This window comes from Hemiscyllium ocellatum, chromosome 22, assembly GCF_020745735.1.
Source record: "Hemiscyllium ocellatum isolate sHemOce1 chromosome 22, sHemOce1.pat.X.cur, whole genome shotgun sequence".
Classification (NCBI taxonomy): Eukaryota; Metazoa; Chordata; class Chondrichthyes; order Orectolobiformes; family Hemiscylliidae; genus Hemiscyllium; species Hemiscyllium ocellatum.
The window spans coordinates 60,349,107-60,372,293 of NC_083422.1; the positions used below are offsets into that span (position 1 = coordinate 60,349,107).

The 23,187-nt window shown below is 42.8% G+C and overlaps 1 protein-coding gene across 1 annotated transcript in view; it reads right to left on the minus strand.

Annotated features, from left to right (window-relative positions):
• Positions 1-19,975, minus strand: part of cusr (Copper-only SOD repeat protein) — a 136,973-nt gene extending 116,998 nt beyond the window's left edge. Inside the window, exons 1-3 of the mRNA XM_060842270.1 lie at positions 19,871-19,975; positions 17,627-19,697; positions 2,733-2,832 (exon numbers count right to left, since the gene is read on the minus strand). Coding sequence (XP_060698253.1) covers positions 2,733-2,832; positions 17,627-19,697; positions 19,871-19,904 — 2,205 coding nt within the window. The 5' untranslated portion in view covers positions 19,905-19,975. The remainder of the gene's footprint in view (positions 1-2,732; positions 2,833-17,626; positions 19,698-19,870) is intronic.
• Positions 19,976-23,187: the final 3,212 nt, after the last annotated feature.

Genomic DNA, 23,187 nt, shown 5'->3' on the forward strand with positions numbered 1-23,187 from the left:
GTTGTAGTTCTAGAGGCATGCTTCTTCATCTTATCACATTATGGCAACATGGCAGAAACCATGCTTAGCAACCTTAGTTGACTGCAGCAAAGGGCTAAAGCAGAGAACCATTGTGTACCAGTTATCCAGTGTAGTTAATAAACTAACCAGATGTCTTGTACACTTCTTGTGAGAACACATAGAAGCAGAAACAAATCAAATCAGCCCATGAGTCTGCTCTGTCATTCAATGAGATTATGCTGATTTAATTATCCTCAACTCCACTTTCCTGCATTTTCCAGATAACCTGTGATTCCCTTACTGATTAAAAATGTATCTGCCTCAGCCTGATTACCTAATGACCTAGCCTCAGTGCTTTCGAGACTAAATAAATAAACAATCCACAGATTCACTACACTCCAAGGAGAAGAAACTCTTCTTCATTTTTGTCTAAACTGAGCAGCCCTTTCTGAGAATCTTTCCCCTGGTCGGAGACCCTTAACAAGGGGAAAACAAACTAAGTGAACCTTCTGTGAACTGCCTCCAATGTCACTATATTTTTCTTTAGATAAGGGCCCAAACCTATTCATAATATTCTGAGTGAAGTGAAACTCAAATCTTGTACAGATCTAGCAATGATGTGGAGTGGCCAGTGTTGGGCTGGGGTGGACAAAGTTCGAAATCAGACAACAACAGGTTATAGTCCAACAGGTTTATTTGGAAACACTAGCTTTTAGAGAACTGCTCCTTCATCTAGCTACTGACGAAGGAGCAACGCTCCAAAAGCTTGTACTTGCAAATAAACCTGTTGGACTATAACCTGGTGTTGTGATTTTTACTTTAGATTTAGCAGGACCACCTTATTTTTATACTCCATTCCTTTTGCAATAAATATTAACAATCTAGAAGATGTCTGGAACAATTAAATAAGTCAGGAACTAGTGGTGAACTTATACACAAACTAATAAGGCTTTTATATATTAGTTTGTGCTTTTGGCTCTTTATGGCTTTGAGTCGCATATAAAACTTGGCCTTCTGTTTCTGCTGGTGTAAGTTTAGATTAGATTAGATTAGATTACTTACAGTGTGGAAACAGGCCCTTCGGCCCAACAAGTCCACACCGACCCGCCGAAGCGCAACCCACCCTACCCCTACATTTACCCCTTACCTAACACTACGGGCAATTTAGCTTGGCCAATTCACCTGACCCGCACATCTTTGGACTGTGGGAGGAAACCGGAGCACCCGGAGGAAACCCACACAGACACGGGGAGAACGTGCAAACTCCACACAGTCAGTCGCCTGAGTTGGGAATTGAACCCGGGTCTCAGGTGCTGTGAGGCAGCAGTGCTAACCACTGTGCCACCGTGCCGCCCAAGTTATACCAGCGGCATTTCTGACATTAATGATTGACTGTCACAGAAAACCTATCATTATCCTGTAAATCTCAGAAATACTTTACTTCTTAATGGCACAGCTTCTGCACGCAATTAGCTCCCATAGTTTTTAGAAGCAATGCAAAAAAAATTCCAATCCTGAAATCTATTGTTCAGAGAAATTAGCCGTCTGGAAATGTTTCCAGCAGATCCAGTCAGTCAGTCATTCAAGTGGGTGTCCATTCAACATGAAAGTGAAAAGAAATTGTTTTAAAACAGAAGTGGAGGACACTGTCCTAACTGTTAAGGGAGTCAAAGTTTATCAAGATTACGGCAGAATGTGGAATTGGCCACAGTCAGCTCTGCCCTGATCTCTATTTAAATTCATTCATGGGATGTGGGTGTTGCAGGCTAGGTCAGTATTTATTACTCATCCATTATTGCCCTGGAGATGATCATGGTGAGCTGCCTTCTTGATTGCTGCAGTGCTTGGGTTGTAGAAACATCCAACGTGTTGTTCAGAAGAACTGTCATGATCATGAACCAGCAACTGTGAAGGAATGACAATCTGCTTCCAAATCATATTAGCGTGTGGATGCAGGGGGAGTTTCAGTGGTGGCCATCCCATGCATTTGGTGCCCTTGACCTTATAACGGTCTCAGATTTGGAAAGTGCCATAGGTGAAGTCTTGGGGAGTGCAGTGCATCTTGTAAATGGTACTCACTGCAGCCACTGTGTGTTGGTGAAAGAGGTGAATGTGGAAAATTGTGCGTGAAAAAAAACTCAAGGGGCTAAGTGGCCTTTACCTGCTCCAAATTCCTAATGTTGTGTCATCAACATCAAATCATTTCAGTACAATACCTTCGGGAAGAAACAGCATTCAGATAAATAAACAACAATGTTATAATGCTTTATCATTGTTTTTGATTTGATATTCTAACATTATTGTACGTTAATGAAATCGCTTCATCTAAAGCATTCCTGAATGGGGAGAATACAGTGCATCTCAGCCTATTGTCTAAATTCTAACACCATACCAAGGAAATATGAAATATTTTACCAAAGCAAAGATTTTCCCAAAGATTTTTAAACCCTTTGTCTTCCACCAGTACCATAGCCAATCACAAATGTAAAATTATATTAACTCAGAATGAACAATGACATTTTTGGCCATGCTTTTGAAAGGGAATTTTGGATTGACAGGAATGTTTTTCACAGGAACCACTTGATATACATTATTGAACAAATCACAATGATGTAAATTGCCACAGTGCACCTGAATTAATTCCACACATTGCTGCAGCAAAACAGGGAACCATCTTATCTTTATTTGTGAGGGAAAAAAAAATGTAGTTGATAAATAAAATACTGCCTTACCAGAATAATTGTACCTGAGACCATACCAGTAAAGACAGCTCTGGCTCGAATAAATTCGCCATCTTTAGCCTTCGCCATAAGCAGATTTGCACATTGTAAACTTTCTCCCCAAGAATCAGCATGATCACAGCATACAAAAGAAAAATAAATAAAATTAGAAACATTTCAAAATTAATAGAACTGTTTAACTTTAATCATTTCTCAGTTGTGGATTTTAAAAAAGCATACTGACTCTGAACGCGAATGATGAGCTTCTAAGCATTTCATGCTTGACAAAGTTGCAGCTATAGAATTCGACACAGTTTGACTCACTATAGTGTTCAATACTTTCCCCAGGCATATAATTTTTCATTTATTTTGCAGAAAAATGAAATCAACATAGAGGTTATGAATTCAATTATGAAATGGTTGCAACAAGAATGCAATTTTAGGATGTGTTTTTTTTAACCCATATTAATGCAAAATAGAAATCACATTGTAAGAACTGTAACACTGTAAAACTGCAAAATCAACTTGCAAAGGTCCAAAAGCTGGGTTTGATTCTCTCGACTGAAGATTAAAACCAATTCAATCTACTGGGCTGTACTCAGTTCATAAACATCAGATAAAGGTGGGGAGTTTATACACCTAGAGCAGAACATTTACAAAACACAACAATGTCAGAAGTGGCCACACCTCTCAGAAAACAGTGTTCGGTTCAATGACATCTTCAGAACGCAAGTCTATCAATGACAAGCATCAAGAACTTTCAGAATACTTGATACCCCTGAAAACTCTTTTCCAATCCTGCACTCCACTTTTCTCCTTAAATCAAGATAAGTACATGATAATAGATCAGGAGAATTAGAAGTCAGTGGGGATACATTTTTGACAGACCACTGGATTGCATCGAACAAGAGTGCTTTAGTCCACATCCCTCAGGCTAGACAAATTGGAAGCAGGAAGTGGGGTTAGCTCACCTGCCTCACAGGAATTCATTGAATTGATGTGGAATTTTTCAACACTCAACCGCAGAGGCTGGCAATGTAAGGTACCAGCAGCAGCACCAGGAACGGTGATCCCTGTCAGTATGAGGTGTGCGTGATGCTGGATCTGGAATAGTGGAAGAGTCTGGATGCCCACTGGGGCCAAGGTGACAGGGGAAAAGGAAAGAGAAGGTGAAGAGGGTGTGGATCTGTAGTGGAACAGCCAGTGGGGGAGATGAACGTGGGAGCAATGGGTCGGGGGTTTCAGATAAAGAGGATCTCTAACTGTGTGACCATCTCGTGCAGAGAAAGCTGCCAGGCTGGGATTCTTGGCTGATTGGTTAAATTTACCCAACACCAGTTCAATCCAAGGCGGGGCTGAATCAAGCCCTGACATTGGCTGACAGGCAGTTGGAATATGAAATGTTGTACATCTCTATGATGTTAAATCTCTCCCTGTTACAAAACTGCGTGGGAATAGGAGCAGGCAGTGTCATGGTGCCCACTAGATTTAATGTATCGTCTTACCTTCAAACCCACTGAGTTAGGTATATTAAATCCAGCTCATGGTAGGACAAAAATTGCATTTTTATAACTATGTAGTCACCTAATGTTAGATGTTACAACAGATGAATCCAAATGCAAGAGGTTGTTTATATCTGGATTGTGCTGAAGGAAGAAACGAGAGCCTTTTTTCTTGGAAGAGACTAATTCATAGGTGTATATGAAGCTACACAATCTGATATATCAACGCTGTGCATCACTCGCTAAGTAGGATGGTCCACTGGGGAAATTGTAGGTCACTGGCCCTGGGTTCTATGGGTCCTTGTGTGACTGATGAGCCCGATGCCAGAGCCCCATCTCCAACCACACACTGGGAAGGTGTTTCCGGGACGTGGGAGTGATCCTTGGCCTTAAGATCACTGGCATTCCTTTCTCCTGTTCCTTTTCTATACTTCCTCATGCCAACAGGTCTTCTTAAAGAATTGTGTTCCTTTGTACAGGAGTTTCACCAGCCATTTCTTCTGAATGAGGGTTTTCCACACATTGACATATATGTTGTATTTCTTGAGGAAAGTCTTCAGGGAGTCCTTGAAACAATTCCTTTGACCTTCTCTTGTCCGAGTGCCTTCCTTGAGCTGGGTGAAGATTTGCTTTGGCAGAACATGCCTGACCAGTGGAGTCGGTTTCAGATGATCATGGCCTCAATGCTGGCTCTATTAGCTGCTTCAAGAACATCTGTCCTCCCAGCTAATAGGGAGAATCCATCTCAAATAACAGTGATGGTACTTCAAGGATGTTGACTTGATGTCTGTATGTAACCCAAGTTTTGGAGCCAGACAGAGGAGGGGGAAGAGTACCTGCCTTATACACAGGCTCTTGATAAAGCACGGATGTCACGGTCAAAGACTTTCATTCTTCGGTGACTGAAGGCAGCAGTCACAGATCAGATGTGATGTTGAATCTTCCCATTGACATCAGCTTTAGCTGAGAGGCAGCTTCCTAGGTAAGGGAAATATTCCACATTTGGGAGGATTTATCCATTAATGGGGGAATGGACTAGAATCTGACCTGGGACAGGTTGGTAAATGATCGGGTCTTCTTGACACTGAGACTAAATTCATTGGTTTGCTTCCACAAAAGCATTCTGTGATGTTTGAAGATTCCTTCCGAGAGAGCAGAGGTGATACTGTCACCCACATACACACAGTCTATTCTGATAATAACACAGCAGTTCCATTCCCGTGTGATTTTGTGTTATAAGGAAGTTGCATAATAGCAGCAGCATTTAAACCAATGGGACCAGAATCACGTTATAGACAATACAGGGCAAGAAAGTTTGCATTCTACAAATAATGACCTAAATTCTTCAATCACAGAGGTTGAATAGGCTAGGGATGTTTTTCCCTGGAGCATAGAAGGCTGAGGGATGACCTTACAGAGGTTTATAAAATCATGAGGGGTATGGATAGGATAAATAGACAAAGTTTTTTTTCCCTGTGGTGGGGGAGTCCAGAACTAGAGGGCATTGGTTTAGGGTGAGAGGGGAAAGATATAAAAGAGACCTAAGGGGCAACATTTTCACACAGAGGGTGGTATGTGTATGGAATGAGCTGCCAGAGGAAGTGGTGGAGGCTGGTACAATTGCAACATTTAAAAGAAATCTGGATGGGTATATGAATAGGAAGGTTTTGGAGGGATATGGGCTGGGTGCTGTCAGGTGGGAATAGATTGGGTTGGGATATCTGGTCGGCATGGACGGGTTGGACCGAAGGGTCTGTTTCCATGCTGTACACCTCTATGACTCTATGACTCTAAATGCACGTTGTAACAGAACCCGACTGTACTGACGTTCCACCAGCGAGGTCAGTTTTGTTTTCATCTTGCATTTCAACCAGTGAAGGTTAAAAAGTTCTGTCCATCCTGTCCACGCCACTAGGAAGCTTGTTTTTGACAACAAGAAGAATGGTGGTGATGAAGATGGAGAAAGCGAGTGGTGGGGGGGAGTGATGACATATCGTGCTTGACCCCTGTCTTAACTTCAAAAGGATTCTGTCATATTACCATCGGTGAGGACTACAACCGACATCTTGGAGTGGAGGAGAGTCAGCCTTTGACTGGGTTTTCCACAGCACTTCCTGATTGACTGAGTCCAAAGCCTTGGTCAGATCGACAAAGGCCATGTACTGTGGTTGAGTGTTGCCCCTGGCATTTCTCAAAGGTGTTGCTGAGCAGTGAAAATCCTGTCTACAATTCTATGGCTTGGTCAAAAGCCACGCTGGCTTTCAAGAAGGATTTTCTATGTGGGAGAAGGGCCTGGTGAGGATTTTGGTCATGAGCTTCGCAGTGATGCAGAGTACCTCAGTACTTCCCACAGTCCACTTGGTGTCCTTCCTTGAAGATAATGGCGATGGTAGAATCCCAGAGATCAGTAGGGATTCCTTCTTTGCCCCAGACTTTCAGCAACAGTTGATGGAAATGATGAATAAGCTCTACCATAATGTGACCCAGTGGCTCATTAGTTACCACTGCGACCTCAGTATCAGGAACTCTGATTTGATACCAGCCTCAGGCGACTGTCTGTGTGGAGTTTGCACGTTCTCCCAGTGCCTGCGTGGGTCTCCGTCAGCTGCTCCAGTTTCCTTTCACAGTCCAAAAATGTGCAAGTTAGGTAAACAGGCCATGCTAAACTGCCCAGTCTTCAGGGATGTATAGGTTTGGTGCATTAGCCCTGCATTTTCCTGTGACTATAGCAATAGGGTATGGGTCAGGCTAGTATCCTTTTTGAAGGTTCAGTGTAGACTTGCTGGGCAGAATGCCTTGATTCCATGCTGTAGGGATTCCGAGATATGGTACTCCTGCAGCTTTTCCATTCCATGTGTGCCTAATGGAGGTTTCAATTTCTGCCACACAAGGTATGCATCAAGATTATCTTGGAGGAGGTGTAGGAGAATTTCCTAACAAATCTTCAACGACTGAAGAATTCCTAAACCACAATATAAAGTGATCTTTCCATTGAAGGCTGATGTTTTCTGTGACTTTCTGAAGGGTTCTATCCTTACTCCACATCGGTTTGAGGCCATGGGTGTTGTGTCCCTATATTACTGAAAAAATTCCAGGTTGCAGCTCATTTTCTCCGCCTTCCTTTGGTTCTTGACTTCCCTCGTTCTTCCCTGGAACTCTGCTTTTGTTGTTTGAGGAGTTCTCCTGTTTGCCGCACTGGTGAGTTGTGCTGCCATGCATGAAGAACTTTCCTCTTCTTGTCGAGAGTTTAGATGATGTGCTTGTTCTCATTGAAACAGGTTTGGCCTTTCCTGGTCTTTTCCCAATAGTTTCTTCGTAGCATGAAATGATGGCTACCTTCAGCTCTTTCCAGATTTCCTCCACTTCATTAAAATGTACGCTTTGGAGATTTAGGTAAAGACATTGTTCGAAGTTCCTAAGTCAGCATGGTTGTCCAAGCTGCTAATGTGGAGCTTTATCCTGAACTGCTTCTCCACCTTCAGCTACTTCTGTTGGCATTTGATGGACACAGAAAAGCAGATAAGCCCACGGTCTGTCCTACAGTCATCTGCACTGGTCATGAAGTAATAAGGACTTTGGGGATGAGGACATCCTTTTGTGCTTGGGATCAAACAATGAAGTAGTCGATCACATGCTCCAGTTCTCTGATTGCAGATCACTCCAAGAAGTCTTGAACTTGTATTTTTGGTGGAACAGCATGTTAGTGATGACCAACTGGTGTTCTGCACATTTGGTGAGCTGGAGAATCTTGGAGCTGCAATTCCTGACTCAGACTTTTCCATTCCAGAGTTGGCTGTCCTTTTCAATCCTGGCCTTGAAATCTCCAGGAGGAAAGTTTTATGTTGGGGAGTATGCTCTCCAGGGTTGGAGCATCGGCACTCATTACTGCTCCCTGCTGCTGGAGACGGACAGTCATGAGGCGATTGTTGATGCTAACAGAGAGCTTTAAGAGCCAATTATTGAGTTTGTGTTTGATAGTGAATCCAATTCCACGTGTCCTGGGTCAATTCTCAGGTATTCCTCTGAGGAACAAGGCATAATATCACCTTCTTTCCTCAGCTAGCCTTTGCCTGCTCTCCCTGTCTCTTGATTCTTTAGAGATAATGTTGGTTTTGGATGGAACTGCAAAACTCAAGATCTAATCACTATGATTTAAATTGCCTTATTTGATAGGTCCCCAGTAACTGTCAGGTAATATGACAAAAGGTAACTATAGCAGTTAGTTTTTTTTAAAAACATAGCCAGCAAACAGTCCTCATTAAGAATGATTGAAGATTTAATTCTGAAGATTTCTGGGAATGTAAGATGTTGAAGTCTGCTGATTTAATCTCTAATATCAGAGCTACAGTCGTCCTCACATCAATCATAAAAGCAAATCAAATGGATTGAAATAGCAAGGTGGAATAGTCCAAGAAAAATGATAAAAAACTGTGTAACACGTGTGTTGCTGGTATCAATAGTTACTTTTGGTTTTTGCTATTTACCAAACGTGCAAAATAATTAGTGGCAATTTCAAAAAGGGGAGCACTTACATTAGAACGAAAGCAATACAACTGCCTTAGCACCACTGCAGTATTGTTTAGAAATTGTTAAAATGTTTTCACCGTCTAACAGATGGAATTACACAAATCTCCAACAGATGTTGCTGCTAGTTGCTCAAGACCCAAGAAGTTCTGGCAAAAAACTGTTGGAAGAGACAGAACACATCCAGACACTGGCGGACACAAACACACACACAATATAGCAGCCCTCAGAACTTATGCCCAGTGTAAATGTCATGAATAAAGACGGCATTAATTTCTATATCAAACTGTCAGTGGAATAATTTTGTTTCTCCCAACTGGAACATTTGTATAATATAATTTTCAAAAGTGTAGCTGTGGTTCAGGCCATAGATTATTTCAACATTCCTGATCACATAAACTATAGAGTGCAAGTGAAAAGGAATGTATAATAAACGCTAGCTTTACCAGTGATCCTCAATCCAGGAATGAATAGCAAACAGTCTAGAAACCACATTTTGAGTCAGTTAGTGTTGTGTCTTTCCTCAACATGATCGGTTTATTTCGGGAACAGAAAGGACACCACTGCAATCCTGTAAAGTTGTGCGTTGCTATAATGTTTGCATAGTAATTGCATTAATGAATTCCGCTGATACTATTATTGCAATTGTATTGAGCTGATAACAAACAATTAAAACAAGGGAAGGCAGGAACATCTGAAGCTAGATGGGAAGGTTAACACTAATAGAATATTAATGGCATCAAACTATTATTTTGTCTTGAAAGCAGGAGAGACGGTGAACTGAATGATGCAATTTCTGGAATAGACATGGGTAATGGTTACAAAACAAGTGATTTCATAAGAATTTGTGGAGTAACCCTTTGAGAGGCACCTTATCAAATATTTTCCAAAACCCTGAATTGATTGTGTCTACTGGGCTGCTGTCAGCCATCAATCCTGCAAGCCTTTTGGTATGTAGTATGATGCTACACTGAATTTGGGCTCATGCATAGACTAGTCAAGGGGAAGGAAAAGTCGAGAAATGTCTTCAGACTTAGAAATCAAAGTAGCACCATTAACAATCCATCAGTGCTAAATACTGGTATATATGGTCACCATGGATATACCAGGCTATGGCTTAGTCACACTTGGGAAGGAATAACCTGTTTGTAGCCACATGCGAGTTTTCTGTGAGATTTTTGAAGTTCTTCAAGTGTGTTCTAATTTAACACACACTATGCCAGTTATACTCAGTGGTGTGCAGCTCCTGGACAAAGTTGTACCAAGGCCCTAATGCTCCAACGCAGCAGCGAGTTCATTCAAAAATTCATTCAAAAAGGAATAAGCTGAAACCCCCCAATACTATTTCAAACTGCAACTGAATGATACTTCAGCAGATTATAAAAATAAAGAGACCATTGGAGAAAGGACATAAATTGTCACAGGCAGATGTTTCTAAAGAATTGTAGGACCAAGAGGAGCACACATGCTGTCTCTGTGACTCGACTGAAAACTTTCCAGCTACAACTAGGCTTTCCTCCTACCTTCCGGAACAGAAAATTGCAACTTCTGATTCAGTCCGAGCAGAGTAACTGGGCGCCTCGTGCGTGCAGACTGAGCTACTTAACAGTAGTTGTCTATTGGTACCTGTTCATCTGTTTTAGTTTATTCTGGCTAGCCCAGGAAATTTGCTTGAATTGAGATCATCAGTATCGAATCTAATTTCCTCTCCTTATCAAGTGTAAAGGTAAGTAGACATCCGTGACAGGGCAAATAAAAGATTAAATTACGTTGCTATGAACTCACAAGTATGAAAATGAGAGGGTTTACAAAAGAATTCTGTAGGCAATGCCACCAGGGAGCTAATACTACCATGAGCTTTGTGGCCGGTGGCCAAGAAGGAGAAAAACCTGAATTGGGCAAGACTTACAATTCACACCCTTGGTGCTGCAGCTGCTAAATCTCCTGCCTGGGAGCCTCTTGTCAAAGAATTTTAACGAGTTTGCCTCAGGTTTTTCCTGCACCCAATAATCCTTAAAAGTTTTCCTTTCCAGCTGTTAGGTACGTCACCACATAGTGCTGTTTCCTATTGTCATCCATTGATTAGAATTCATTTTATCACAATTGTCTTCATTTACTGCGTCTAGTCTACCATTAGAGTGCAGTTCTGGTATAGACATAAATTGATTTTAGAATCCCAAACTAAGGCTGTCTTTGCATTGGAGTTATTTTGTCCTGGAGTACAACAAGAGGACTCATTCACTGTGGCTGAATATTGCAGCAGCCAAAAGGAAACTGTGGAGAGGCATTGGGAATGACAAATGAGCAAAAACGGGAAAATATAAAACAGTGATACTCTGCATTTCAACTATTTACTGAGGTATGATTATCCTTCTTCTGGTGAAAGAGGTATAGCTGAGCAGTGAGAGCTGACATGTGAGTAGAGAACCCAGAGGCAGAAGCATCATCAAGTTTTAAGCAAGGCAAAAAATAAAAAGATGGAGCAAGAAATACACTGCAAATAGAAAGGAGAAAAAATGAAACGTTCATGTGAAATTCATTTTCTTTATTAAATTTCCTCAATGATAATGTTATAATTCAGGTGTTCTCCCAGCATTTAAACTTGTGTTCATAGCAAAAATAATAAGCTCCCTCATGCAAACCAGGTTTTCTCTGAATCAAAACAACATTGTCACAAGACTAACAACTGCCCCTTATTTATGCAACACAGCCATTTTGCTCGTTAATAAATTCAACTATTCTGAATATAATAATCTAGTTTTTCCAGAAGTGGTAATTTCACATGGATTTTCACTCTGAGCATTTTTCACAAAAGAAGGAAGCTCTATGTTTCCAATAAGAGATTCCACTCAAAGCTCCGTCAGAAATGTAAAGTCATACTTCCATACTCATAGTTTCTACAGGGGAGGGCGTGTCAGCTCTTGCGAAGTGTCAGATCAGAGTCTATGGGTTGTCAGTGAGCTAAGTATGGAATCTGTTTAATTGTTATTCAGGAATTAAACTATATTTAATTGTCTGACATTTCCTGAGAAACTATTTAACTTAATTCCATCAGAACCACCCAAAGTCTGATTTTTTTAAGACTTTCGTAGGGTTCCAACCACTTCCCAGGGAAATCCTTTGGTGAGCTATGTTGAGGAGTCTGCAGAGTCTCCATGCCCAACTCTCATTTATGATCACAAATTGGCCAGCAGAAAATCTGCCCTATCATTTTTAGGAGTTGTTGAAAGAATAAGTGGCATTCCATGTAGTCTCCATTATAAAGTACACAACATGAAACAAAACAATGAAACAGTAAACATGCTCAATATGTGAAGAAATTTAGAGAAAATAAAATAGTAAAACCCACAATCACTATTTTGGAGTGTTCTCTCCTAAACTCTGATGACCACTTCTTGGGAGATACAACATGGAGCATTTCCTTTCCAGACCACATCATGTTTTGGAGAAATTAAGTAACATATGAGCCTTCTGTTATTTAGGTGCTCTTTGATGAAAGACAAACCCTTCATTATAACACCATGTGTCTTTTGCAATCATATTTTGTCTTGTTATTTAAAGTATCGACCAATATGTAACAATGTACAGTTTGATTTATCCTCAGAAAAGCTCCCTTTATGGTATGGCTGTATTAAAGATGCAATAACTGCACTTGTAAGCTTGCACCCTTTCAGCCCTTAACTGAAATGTAGGTTAATATTAAAAATGTATCTCAGAGGGTGAATAATAATGATTAATACCAGGAGCCCAGGTGCTGTAACCATGTTCACTGGGAGTTAGTCTGCAGTGCCACAGGGAGCTGGATTTTAAAGTCCCTATTTTAAAGTTCACTAAGAAGAAAACACGTTAATTCCCCGTTAAGCCCGTCATTTCAAAATAGTTCAAATATATACCAAGTTTAATCAACATGTCTAATAGTTTATCCTCATTTTAGTACAAGTTGAGTTGCCTCTTGGTACTCATTTCACAGTTGGCATGTGGGACTCACATTCGCGGTAATGTTATTACAACAGGCATCCAGGGGACATCTGATCTGGTTGCATCTAAGTCCATGATTAGTGCATGTCAGGTGTACAAAGAAACAAAGCCAGTGAACAAAATCTCCATGGTCTTTATTACGTGCATGCAGAATGCACAGAACCAGCACTACCATTTTGACACTATGCAGAAATCCATCAACACTCCTTAGACAGCACCCTCTGAACCCACAATCTCTACCACCGAGAATGACAAGGGCAGCTGAGGCACAAGAACACTACACCTGCAAGCTTCTCATCATCCTGACTTGGAAATAGATTCCCATTCCTTCAGTGTCTCTGAGTCAAAATCCCGGAATTCCCTCAACAGCAGCACCAAATAGACTGCAGTGGTTCAAGAAAGCAGCTCACCACCACCTTCTCAAAAGCAGTTAGGGATTGTAGTTGGCCCAGTAAATGAAGCCCAAGAGCTCTGAATGAATAATTTTTAAATTTACATGACAGCAATGCAATTGAAGGAAATGAGATGTTGAGATTTGCTTTTGTGTGAAGTGGTCATTGTCAGCATTTGTTGTCCCAAATGTTACTTGTCGCTTATCAACCCAAGCTTGGATAATAGCTCGGAGTTGCTGCCCACAAGCAGTTCAACTAGCAGAGAGCAACAGCCCCATTCACATTCTCCTGCATCCTCCTCCCCACCGCAAAGCAGCCCCCGCTCACTGTGTGTTTGGGCTTTTTGATTCCAAATTCATTCCAATGTTGTTTTGATGTGACGGGCGGCGATGCTCACTTTCCCTATGGATTTCAGCTCCTATTACCCATGATTACACCAAGGCTGTAATTAAGTGAAGAGCTGAGTGGTCCTGGGAGAACCCAGTTGGGCATTACTGAGCAGTCTAGGTTCCCAAAATGCTTCACTTCTAAATTTCAATAATATTTTAAAAACTGAAAGAACTGTGGATGCTGTAAATCAGAAACAAAAACAGAAGTTGCTGGAAAAGCTTAGCAGGTCTGGCAGCATCTGTGCAGAGAAATCAAAGTTAACACTTTGGGTCTGGTGACCCTTCCTCAGAACTGATGCTAGCTGGGAAAATGCCAGTTTGTATGCAGAAGATAGGGTGGAGTAAAGGGGTAAGGAGTAAACAATAGGTATGGATAGAGCCCAAAGAGAGAAGAACAGTTGGATAGACAAAGGAGTTGATAACAATCTGACTGGGAGGGTGAATAGTTGTTAATAGAGACTGTTAGTGGCTAACAATAGGTGCGCAATGGCAGGCTACATGATAACAAGGCCTGGTAGGGGGCTAGGACATGGGGGAATTTAGATCCTGTTCCCTGTAAAGACTCCATTCCATTCTCCTAGTTCCTCCGTCTCATATGTTTCAATGAAGCCAACTTTGACAAAGGGAGCCTCCGAAATTTCCACCTTCTTCCACAACTGACTATTCCCAGCATTATTGTCAACAGGGGCCTCAACCGGGTCTGAATCATCTCCTGCACTTCCGCCCTCACTTCCCCCCACCTTCCCTCATGGAACAGCGATAGAGTTCCTCTTGCCCTTACCTACCATCCCACAAGCATCCACATCCAGAGGATCAGCAGCAACTTTCACCACCTCCAGTAAGATGCCACCATCAGACACATATTCCTCTCACATCCCTTGTCCGATTTCCACAGGGACTGGTCCCTCCAGGACACCCCCATGTGCTCTTCCTTCACTCCAAACACCACTCCTCTCCACAGCCCCATGGCACCTTCCCCCGCAACTGCCCAAGAGCACTTGCCCATTTACTTCCTCCCTCCAAAGGACCTAAACACACTTCCAGGTGAAGTAGCACTTTACCTGCACTTCCTACAGTCCTGATCAGGACATTCCTGAAGAAGAGCTTATGCTGGAAACGTGAATTCACCTGCTCCTCGAATGCTGCCTGACCTGCTGTACTTTTCCAGTGTCACACTTTTGACTCTTCCCACAATCTAGTCGACTGCATTCACTGCTCCCAATGTGTTCTCCCCTATGTTGGGGAAATGAAGCGTTGATTGTGTGACCACTTCACAGAATACCTACATTCTGCCAGCAAAAAGAATGACCCTGAGCTCCCAGTTCCTGCCACTTTAACACCCCCCCTTGTTCTCAGGCCCACATCAGTCTCAGGCTTGCTGCAGTGCTCCAATAAAGTTCAGCACAAGCTGAAACAACAGCATCTCATTTTCCCCTTGGGGACGCTGCAGGCCACTGGACTCAATATGGAGTTCAATAATTTTAGGGCCTGAACTCCCCAAAGTCCTAGCCCCCTACCACAAACATCAGGCCTAATCATCACATAGTATGTAATGGCAGACTATCTATTGTTAGCAGAGAGAGTGAGGTCTGCACTTGCTGGAGATCAGAGCTGAAAATGTGTTGCTGGAAAAGCGCAGCAGGTCAGGCAGCATCCAAGGAACAGGAAATTCGACGCTTCGGGCATAAGTCCTTCATCAGGGCTTATGCCTGAAACGTCGAATTTCCTGTTCCTTGGATGCTGCCTGACCTGCTATCTATTGTTAGTCACTAACAGTTTCCATTAACAACTATTCACTCTCCCAGCCAGATCATTATTGGCTCCTTTGTCTATCCAACTGCTCTTCTCTCTCTTTGGGCTCTCTCCCTACCTTTTACTCCTTACCCCTCCCACCACCCTATCTCCTGCGTAGAATCCAACATTTTCCTAGCTGCTATCAGTTCCGAGGAAGGGTGACCGGACCCAAAATGTTAGTTTTGATTTCTCTGCAGAGAGGCTGCCAGACCTGCTGAGCTTTATCAGTAGCTTCACTTTTCGATATTATTTTGTCTCTTTATATAAAATCATGTCTTCTTGAGACATGAGACAATAAATACTATGCCTCAAACAGCATTATTAAAAATGTTATTTATAGCAACTGATTTACCTGTATTGAAGAAAATCTTTCTAAATAATTTATTACCAGCTGTCCTGGAACTGCAGTATCGTATGGATTTCTGAGCTTAAATAATAGTCTCTATTTTCCAGAAAACGGAAACATGATCATCTAACATCAACCAACAAATGCCTTTGTATTTTATAGTGTCAGAACTTAATCAGGATCCCAGGTAATAACTTCACAACAAATGTATTCAACAACTTTTACACTGAAGGAATGGCCAGCATTTTAGAAGATGTTACCCATAGCATATCTTAAACACTGGGTGAAAAGCATTGTGTTGTACATTACATTCACACACTGCTGCGCAAGATCTTGACTGTCTGCCAGTTCTCTGACTTTCTCAATCTGCTTTAGTTTCTGTCTGCTTTCACAGCTCTGCCCATTGAGAAAGTTAGTAGCTGGTAACACAATTAGCAAATACTTTGAAAGAGTCACAAAGTACAGACCACACTAACCCATTGATGGCAATTGGTTAGTGTAGGAATCTTCACCTGACAGTCAGTCATTGTTATTAGTGGGTACATTTACAACCTACAATGGGAGTAGCCTTGAAAACTATAATTTCAAAATCCATTTAGGTGAACCCAGCCTTAAAACTGGTGCAAATTAGCTCATGACAACTTTTCCTCCTCACTCAAATCATCAAAACAGTTTCGTATTGAAAGTGGAACACAGGAAGTGCAACTACAACATAGATTATTTAATACATTAAACACAGTAAATGCTCCAAGACACTTCATAGATTCAAAACAAATACCAAGTAGAAATATTTCCAATGTTGTTGCAATGTATAATCCATCAGGGGAGTTTTTCAAATTCATTTACAAAATGTAGCATTACTGGTGAGTTAATGTAGTTATTGCCCAGAGGGCTATTGAAAGTCGAACACATCACTGTGGGTCTAGAGTCACATACAGGCCAGACCAGGCAAGACATTTCCTTTTCTGAAGGACATCCATGAACTAGATGGATTTTTCCAACAATACACAACTACTTCACAATCATTAACTGCAGATTTTTATTGGATTTCACCATGGTGGGATTTGAACACTGGTTCCTCGAACGTTACCTGGCTCTCTGGGTTAATAGTCTAGCAATAATACCTCGAGGTCATCACCTCCCCATGCACAGGGATTCACATCTTAAAAGGGATTGCTGCATGTTCACAGACATTTTGTCCTTTGAAGGATAAATTCTGGACTCCTTACATGGCTTTAGTAGTGGGACAAGAATAAGGGGAGGAAATGTAAGTCATACTTGATGAGACAGCACAGGAGAAATTGAATGTTTTTCAAACATATTACAATGAAAAGCTAGTAGTTTAGCATTCTAAAACATAAACCAACCTTGCTAAAGAATTTGCGAATCAATCCGCTTCAAATTCTGGAATGCTAAACTCGTACTTTTTCATCTAACTTCTCAACTTTGAAATATATTCAGATCAAGAACATCCTGAATGGTCTCTGAAATCTAAGAACTGCATACGTTAGGTTAGATAAATGCTCGGTACAACATTGTGGGCCGAAAGGCCTACTGTGCTGGACTGTTCTATGTTCTAAATCAGTGTGGCAGTTTGGTTGAGCCATAAGTTCCAAAATAAGCTGGGAAAACAATCAACTTTAGCTTCCTTTCCTCATTTCTGCCTGGTCATCTTGGATGGAAAGTATGCACATGGATTCTGGGTAAAAATCGGGAGTGGGTTATGACAGTCCCATTGTTCAGGAGGTTGCTGTCACTCCCCCGTCTATACTTGCACATAAAAGCCAGCAAGCAATGGATAACTCCCTGCCAATGGAACTGCTCTCACGTGTCACCTTTCTGAAGAGAGAAGTAGATTTGAAGAAAAGGGAAAGGGTACTTTTGCAAACCTCAAGACAAAACCCGTGTGAAGAGCTTTGAGAAGATAGATACCATTCAACCAGCCTCAGGCAACAAGAATTAGCATGTTTGTAAAACTTACCGTGATCCATTTGTACGGTAAATAACCAGTGAACGTCTAACGATGCTGTGAGGCCCAGACAATGGCATGTTCCCGTCCATGTACTTTTGAGTTGTTTGGTTCCATCTATCCAGTGTTCCAAATTTCCCACTGATGTCACCAACTGCATACTGGTCAACTGTACCTTTGGTTGGCTCAGGAGATAAAGATTCATTTACATGGAATGGGTTGTAACGACCTCCAACACTAGAGTCAGTACAAGCATCGGTACTCGACAAACCAGCTCTGATGGGAAGAGTATGGATGCTGTAAGTTCCTGCCTCAGGATTCAGATCAGTTAAAGTCACCTGCACATTTGTATGGTCTAAATCTGAAATTTGTTTAAATGTCACGTTTACATTTATTTCATCAACACCCCTCCATGAATCAATCTCTAGTGAAACGGGGTGAAGAAGGGTTAAATTAGCACAAGCTAAGAAAGAGGTTGCGGAATTTGCTTCATAAAGGACCACCGATCGAGGAACAATGGAAAGTTGCCCAGAAAGTGCTGATGTGCTGTCAGTAAAGAAGTGCTTGCTGGAAACTGCACGGTTGTTGCTAGTCAGCTCGAGTGCTCCATGTTTCTTGGCATAGTCTCCAACTTCGCATCTGAAAGGACTGTCTGGGCCGCACTCTGTGTCATACTGACTACCAGTATCCACTCCGAAAGGGTTAAAGATTTCCTTGGTACTTAAACAAATATTTGAATCAGAATCCAACTCAGAGCTAATGGGATATTTGTGAATGCGCCAAAGGTGACCAGTGGTTGCTGGAGTGGATGAGTTGGTATAGGAAAGGTCCATAAAAATAGACAAGTCCGAATAGGGGTTGCTTTTCAGCTGTTGAAAAATGATTCTGCCTGACACCGGGCTTGTAAATATGGCTACTGCTGTTGTGACTTCACTGAGATACCCAATTGTGGCGCACAGCCATCGCGATGAATTGGGGTGGTGGATAACGACAGAACGCCCAACAATGCTATTTCGCCCAAACAGTGGTAGATTCCAGTCCTTAAAGGTGCTTTCAAATGTGTTCAGGTTAGTTAAGAAGCCATGCCTTTTACTCAAATCCCCTATTTCATATTGATCATGAGTTTCATTTGCATTTTGGGGATAGAGAGCCCCAGAAGGAACCTTCCCAAATGGATTCCAGTGCCCTCCTAGATTATCATTCGCACAAAGCTCATCTCCAGGAGTACGGCGTGGGGGCACTGGGAAACGGTGAACATGGTAGGGGCCAGCCAGTTGCTGCAGGTTCCTCAGAGATACAGTGTAGATGGTGGCATCAAATGGGGAAACTTGATGAAACTTGAAAGTTCCTTTGACACCTTTCATATCTATGGAAGCACAGACTTCCTTTGCTCTTAGCTCCTGAACTTCAGTGCAAAACCATTCAGTGCCGTTATGCAGATAGAGAAAGAGGCTGGGGGTCTTGTCTGGTAAAATGATGCCATCACTGCGACTTTTTACAGGGGATAAAGGGGTGCCCACTTTAAATGTGCCAAGCAATGTGCCAGCCTCTGGTGCCGGGGAGCACTTGTCTGCCCCTGTTTGCAGGTGGAGGGTCACATTCCGCACTCCTTTGCTGCTCTCTGCAATAGCCATCAGGTCGGTGAGGATTCTCCATGTGTTCTCACCAGCATTCTGCCGGATGTAGACCTGACCGGCGACCGGCGAGAAGAACTTCCCCTGCCAGGTGGAGGTGCTGCCAACTTTCCTCACAGTGGCACACGCTGTCGAGGCATTGGCACAGCCGTGGATGGTGACGGAGAGATCGGAGAGGTCCGATGTGATCTGGAAGAGGCTGCTCTCCATCACGGTGCCGTGGGTGGTGTTCGCCATGAAGCTGTACACTTCCTCGCCGATGTTTGACTCGTTACAGGGGTCCCTGGAATTCCCGTACATGACCGGGAACTCGTGCAGGGAGATGGAAAACTGTCCGCAATCGGCCTCCAAATCGATCTGGATGTTTCGGGAGGAGGTGTTGAACTGCAGTGTACCCTGGACCCCTTCCATGTTTACATCAGCTCGGTACAACTCGGCAGACACTGACCCTTTAATAAAAAAATGAGACCTCATTAGATCCCATCCCTCCGTTGGACATCAAGAGCTCTCTTAACAAAATCTACTTTTAAATGTAAGCCTTAGAGAACTACTCGGAGACACTGCAGCATTGCACTCACAAGTATTAAAGTGTAAACTTTAGTTTACTACAGTGTAAACTTACCGACCAGTGCAGCGAGGAGAAAGCTCCACATCATGTTGGTGCCCTGAGGGACTGGAGCTGGTAACTGGAGAATGGGAGTGACTGAGTGCCAGGCTCACAGCTGACAGCAGCCTGACTTATAACTCAGCTCACTGGAATTCCTGCCTGGCGATTGGGTAGCTCCGGATATTGTTCAGCCCACTTTCCATGGCTCGGGCTGTCTGAATGTGCTCTCTAGAGGCGGGAACTTGCTCAGTTCCCTATCTTTATCAGAGAGCTGTGTTTTATTTATTTTAGTTATACATGATTTTATAGTCTATTAAATGTTTTTCAATTTAAAAAAACAGATGTCTGCACAAAAAGTAGCGACTTCAATCCTGTCAAGGCGTGATTCCGATCTTCCAGCTCTGTCTTTGATTCCCAACACTAACTGCGACAGGGATTCAGTCACAGAAGGCTCCAGACTCTGGGTAAGGGGCTGCCTTTACTGATGGAGTTGGTCTGCGTGCTGCGTGAATGACAGAACCAGACAGAAAGGAAACAAGGAAGGCAGATGTGTAGGCAGGACATGAATCACAGAAACACAGGACCTCCCCGCCGGCCGGTCCGAGGTGAAATGGGCTGGAGCAGAGCGCTTGCTGCTGCCCCTCTGTGTGTGTGTGTGTGTGTGTCTGCCTGTCTCCCCCGCACTCAGCGCACCTTATTGCGGCTAGACCTCTCTGTCTAAAGGCAGTCTATCCGTCTTAAAGGGAAGTTGCACCCAGTTGCAGGCGGCTACAATTGCGGTGATATAAGGGAAATTGAATACCAGGAGAAAGTGAGGAGTGCAGATGCAGGAGAGTCAGAGTCGGAAAGTGTGGTGCTGGAAAAGCGCAGCAGATCAGGCAGCATCCGAGCAGCAGGAGAGTCGGCGCTTCAGGCAAAAGCTGTTCATCAGGAATGACAACATCCTCGGATGCTGCCTGACCTGCTGTGGTTTTCCAGCACCACACTTTTCCTACTTGAATACCAGGGCAGACAGAACACACCAGAGTCACACCTGGAGGCTTGATGCTGGAAAGAAACGCCATGTGCCCATGGGGAGGGGAGTGGAATATTCTAAGAGTGGATTAGGAATGAGGGAGTGAATGACCTCAGTTCCCAGCATCTGTAGCCAAGGACCCAGCCCTGCAAAGCCAAAAATAATGTACGGAGAAATCGGCTTCTCGACAGTTCTTGTATCCAGCTCAACGGATGTGAATTTTCTTTTCTACATTTCAACAGAATGAAATGCTGTTACAAAAGGACATGTAGCACAAGTATCAGACTCGCCTCAATGATAGCTTTCTCACCCCTGCAATAGAGTTCATCAGGGAGGCAGTGGTGTCATGGTAAAGCCACAAGACAAAAACCAACTTGTTGATTACACAGGCAAAAATGATTCCAGACCCAGAGCAATATGGTTGATTTTTAACTGCCTTCTGAAAAAGCCTAGCTAGCCACTCCATTGTATCAAAACTGCTACAAAGTCTAAACAAAAGAATACAACTGGACCCAGCATCAACCTAGGTACTGGAAACAACACCAGCTAACCATAGCCCCGTCAACACCAGCTAACCATAGCCCTGTCAACCCGGTAAAGTCCTCCTTACCAATATCTGGGAGTTTTTGCCAAAATTTGGAGAACTGTCTCACAGAGTAGGCAAGCAACAACCAGCATTGCCAAACTCACAGAATCTTATCTGACAGATGATGCCGCAGACATCACTATATCAGGGTAGGTTCTATCCCATGACCAGTACAGGCCCACCAGAGGCGATGACTCTGTAGTATACACAATCAGAAAGGAAGTACCTTTGGAGTTCTTCATTTTGATTCCAATCGCAACAAAGTCTCATGGAATCAGGTCAAACATGAGCAAGGAAATCACCTGCTGATTACAACCTAACACCTCCCATCAACTGATGAGCCCTCCGTGGTGAGACAATTGGAGGATGCATTGAGGGTGGGAAAGAGCACAAAATGGTCTTTGGTCGGTGTCCTCAATGCCCATCGCCAAGAATGATTTAGCTCCACAATTACTTACTTACCAAGTTGATGAAATCCTAAAGAACATGGCTGCTGGACTGAGTCTTTGAAAGCTGGTGAGGTACCTGAAAACACCAAAAATCTACTTGATGTCATCATCATCATCATCAATCTATCTGTCACAGATGTATCTATCAATGAAAGTATCTGTTGGAGTGACCACTGTTCTCAGATGTTTCATCACCAAGCTTGGTGACATCATCAGTGAGCCTCTGGTGAAGTGTTGGTGTTCTGTCCCATTTGCTATTTATCTGTCTTGGTTTGTTGTGGTGCATGATATCATTTCCAGTTCTGTTTCTGAGAGGTTGGAAAATGGGGTCCAGATCTGTATGTTTGTTAATTGAGTTCTGGTTTAAATGCCAGGCCTTTAGGAATTCCCGTGCGTGTCTTTGTTCAGCCTGTCCAAGGATGGATACATTGTCCCAATCAAACTGATGTCCCTCTCCGTCTGTGTATACGGATACCAGTGATGGTTGGTCATGTCTTTTGGTGGCTAGCTTCCTGCTGGTTTGACTAATGTAATGTATGGCGCAATCCTTGCAGGGAATATTGTATATTACGTTCATTGTGCTAGCTGTGGGTATGGGATCCTTTAACTTCATCTGTAGTTGTTTGAGTGTGGTGGTAAGTTAAGGGCTCAAGTAGTCTGATGGTCATCTCTGAAATGTTTTTGATGTAGGGTAGGATGGCTAGAGTCTCCATGCATGTTGTGTCTTCTTGTTTTGGTCCGTTTTGGAGGAATCGGTGGACTGTGCTTATTGGATAACTGTTGTTCCTGAATATGTTGTAGTGGGTTCCTCCTCAGCTCCTCGCAGCTCCTAGTGCTGCAGGAATTCCTTAACATCATCAAAAATGCCAAGATAGAGGACAACGAGGTCATGGTCTCTTTTGACATGACGGCCCTGTTCACATCAATAAACATCACCCTAGCCAAAGAAACACTGGCCTCACTGTGAGACAAACAGGGATACAAACACCTGACAGTGCCAACTCCATCAGCAAGGACAGCATCCTCAAACTACTGGAACTGTGCTTCACAACCCACTTTACGTTCAAACGACAAGATATACAGACAAATCAATGGGATGCCTCTGAGATCACCCAAATCAGGACTTACAGCAGAAGCACTTATACAGAAGTTAGAACAAATAGCCCTTCCCCTGATCCAGCCTAAGCTTTGGGTCCACTATGTGGATGAGACTTCTATCATCACAGAGTGTGACAAACTAGAAGAAACCCATGAACACATAAACAACGTTCTCACCGGTATC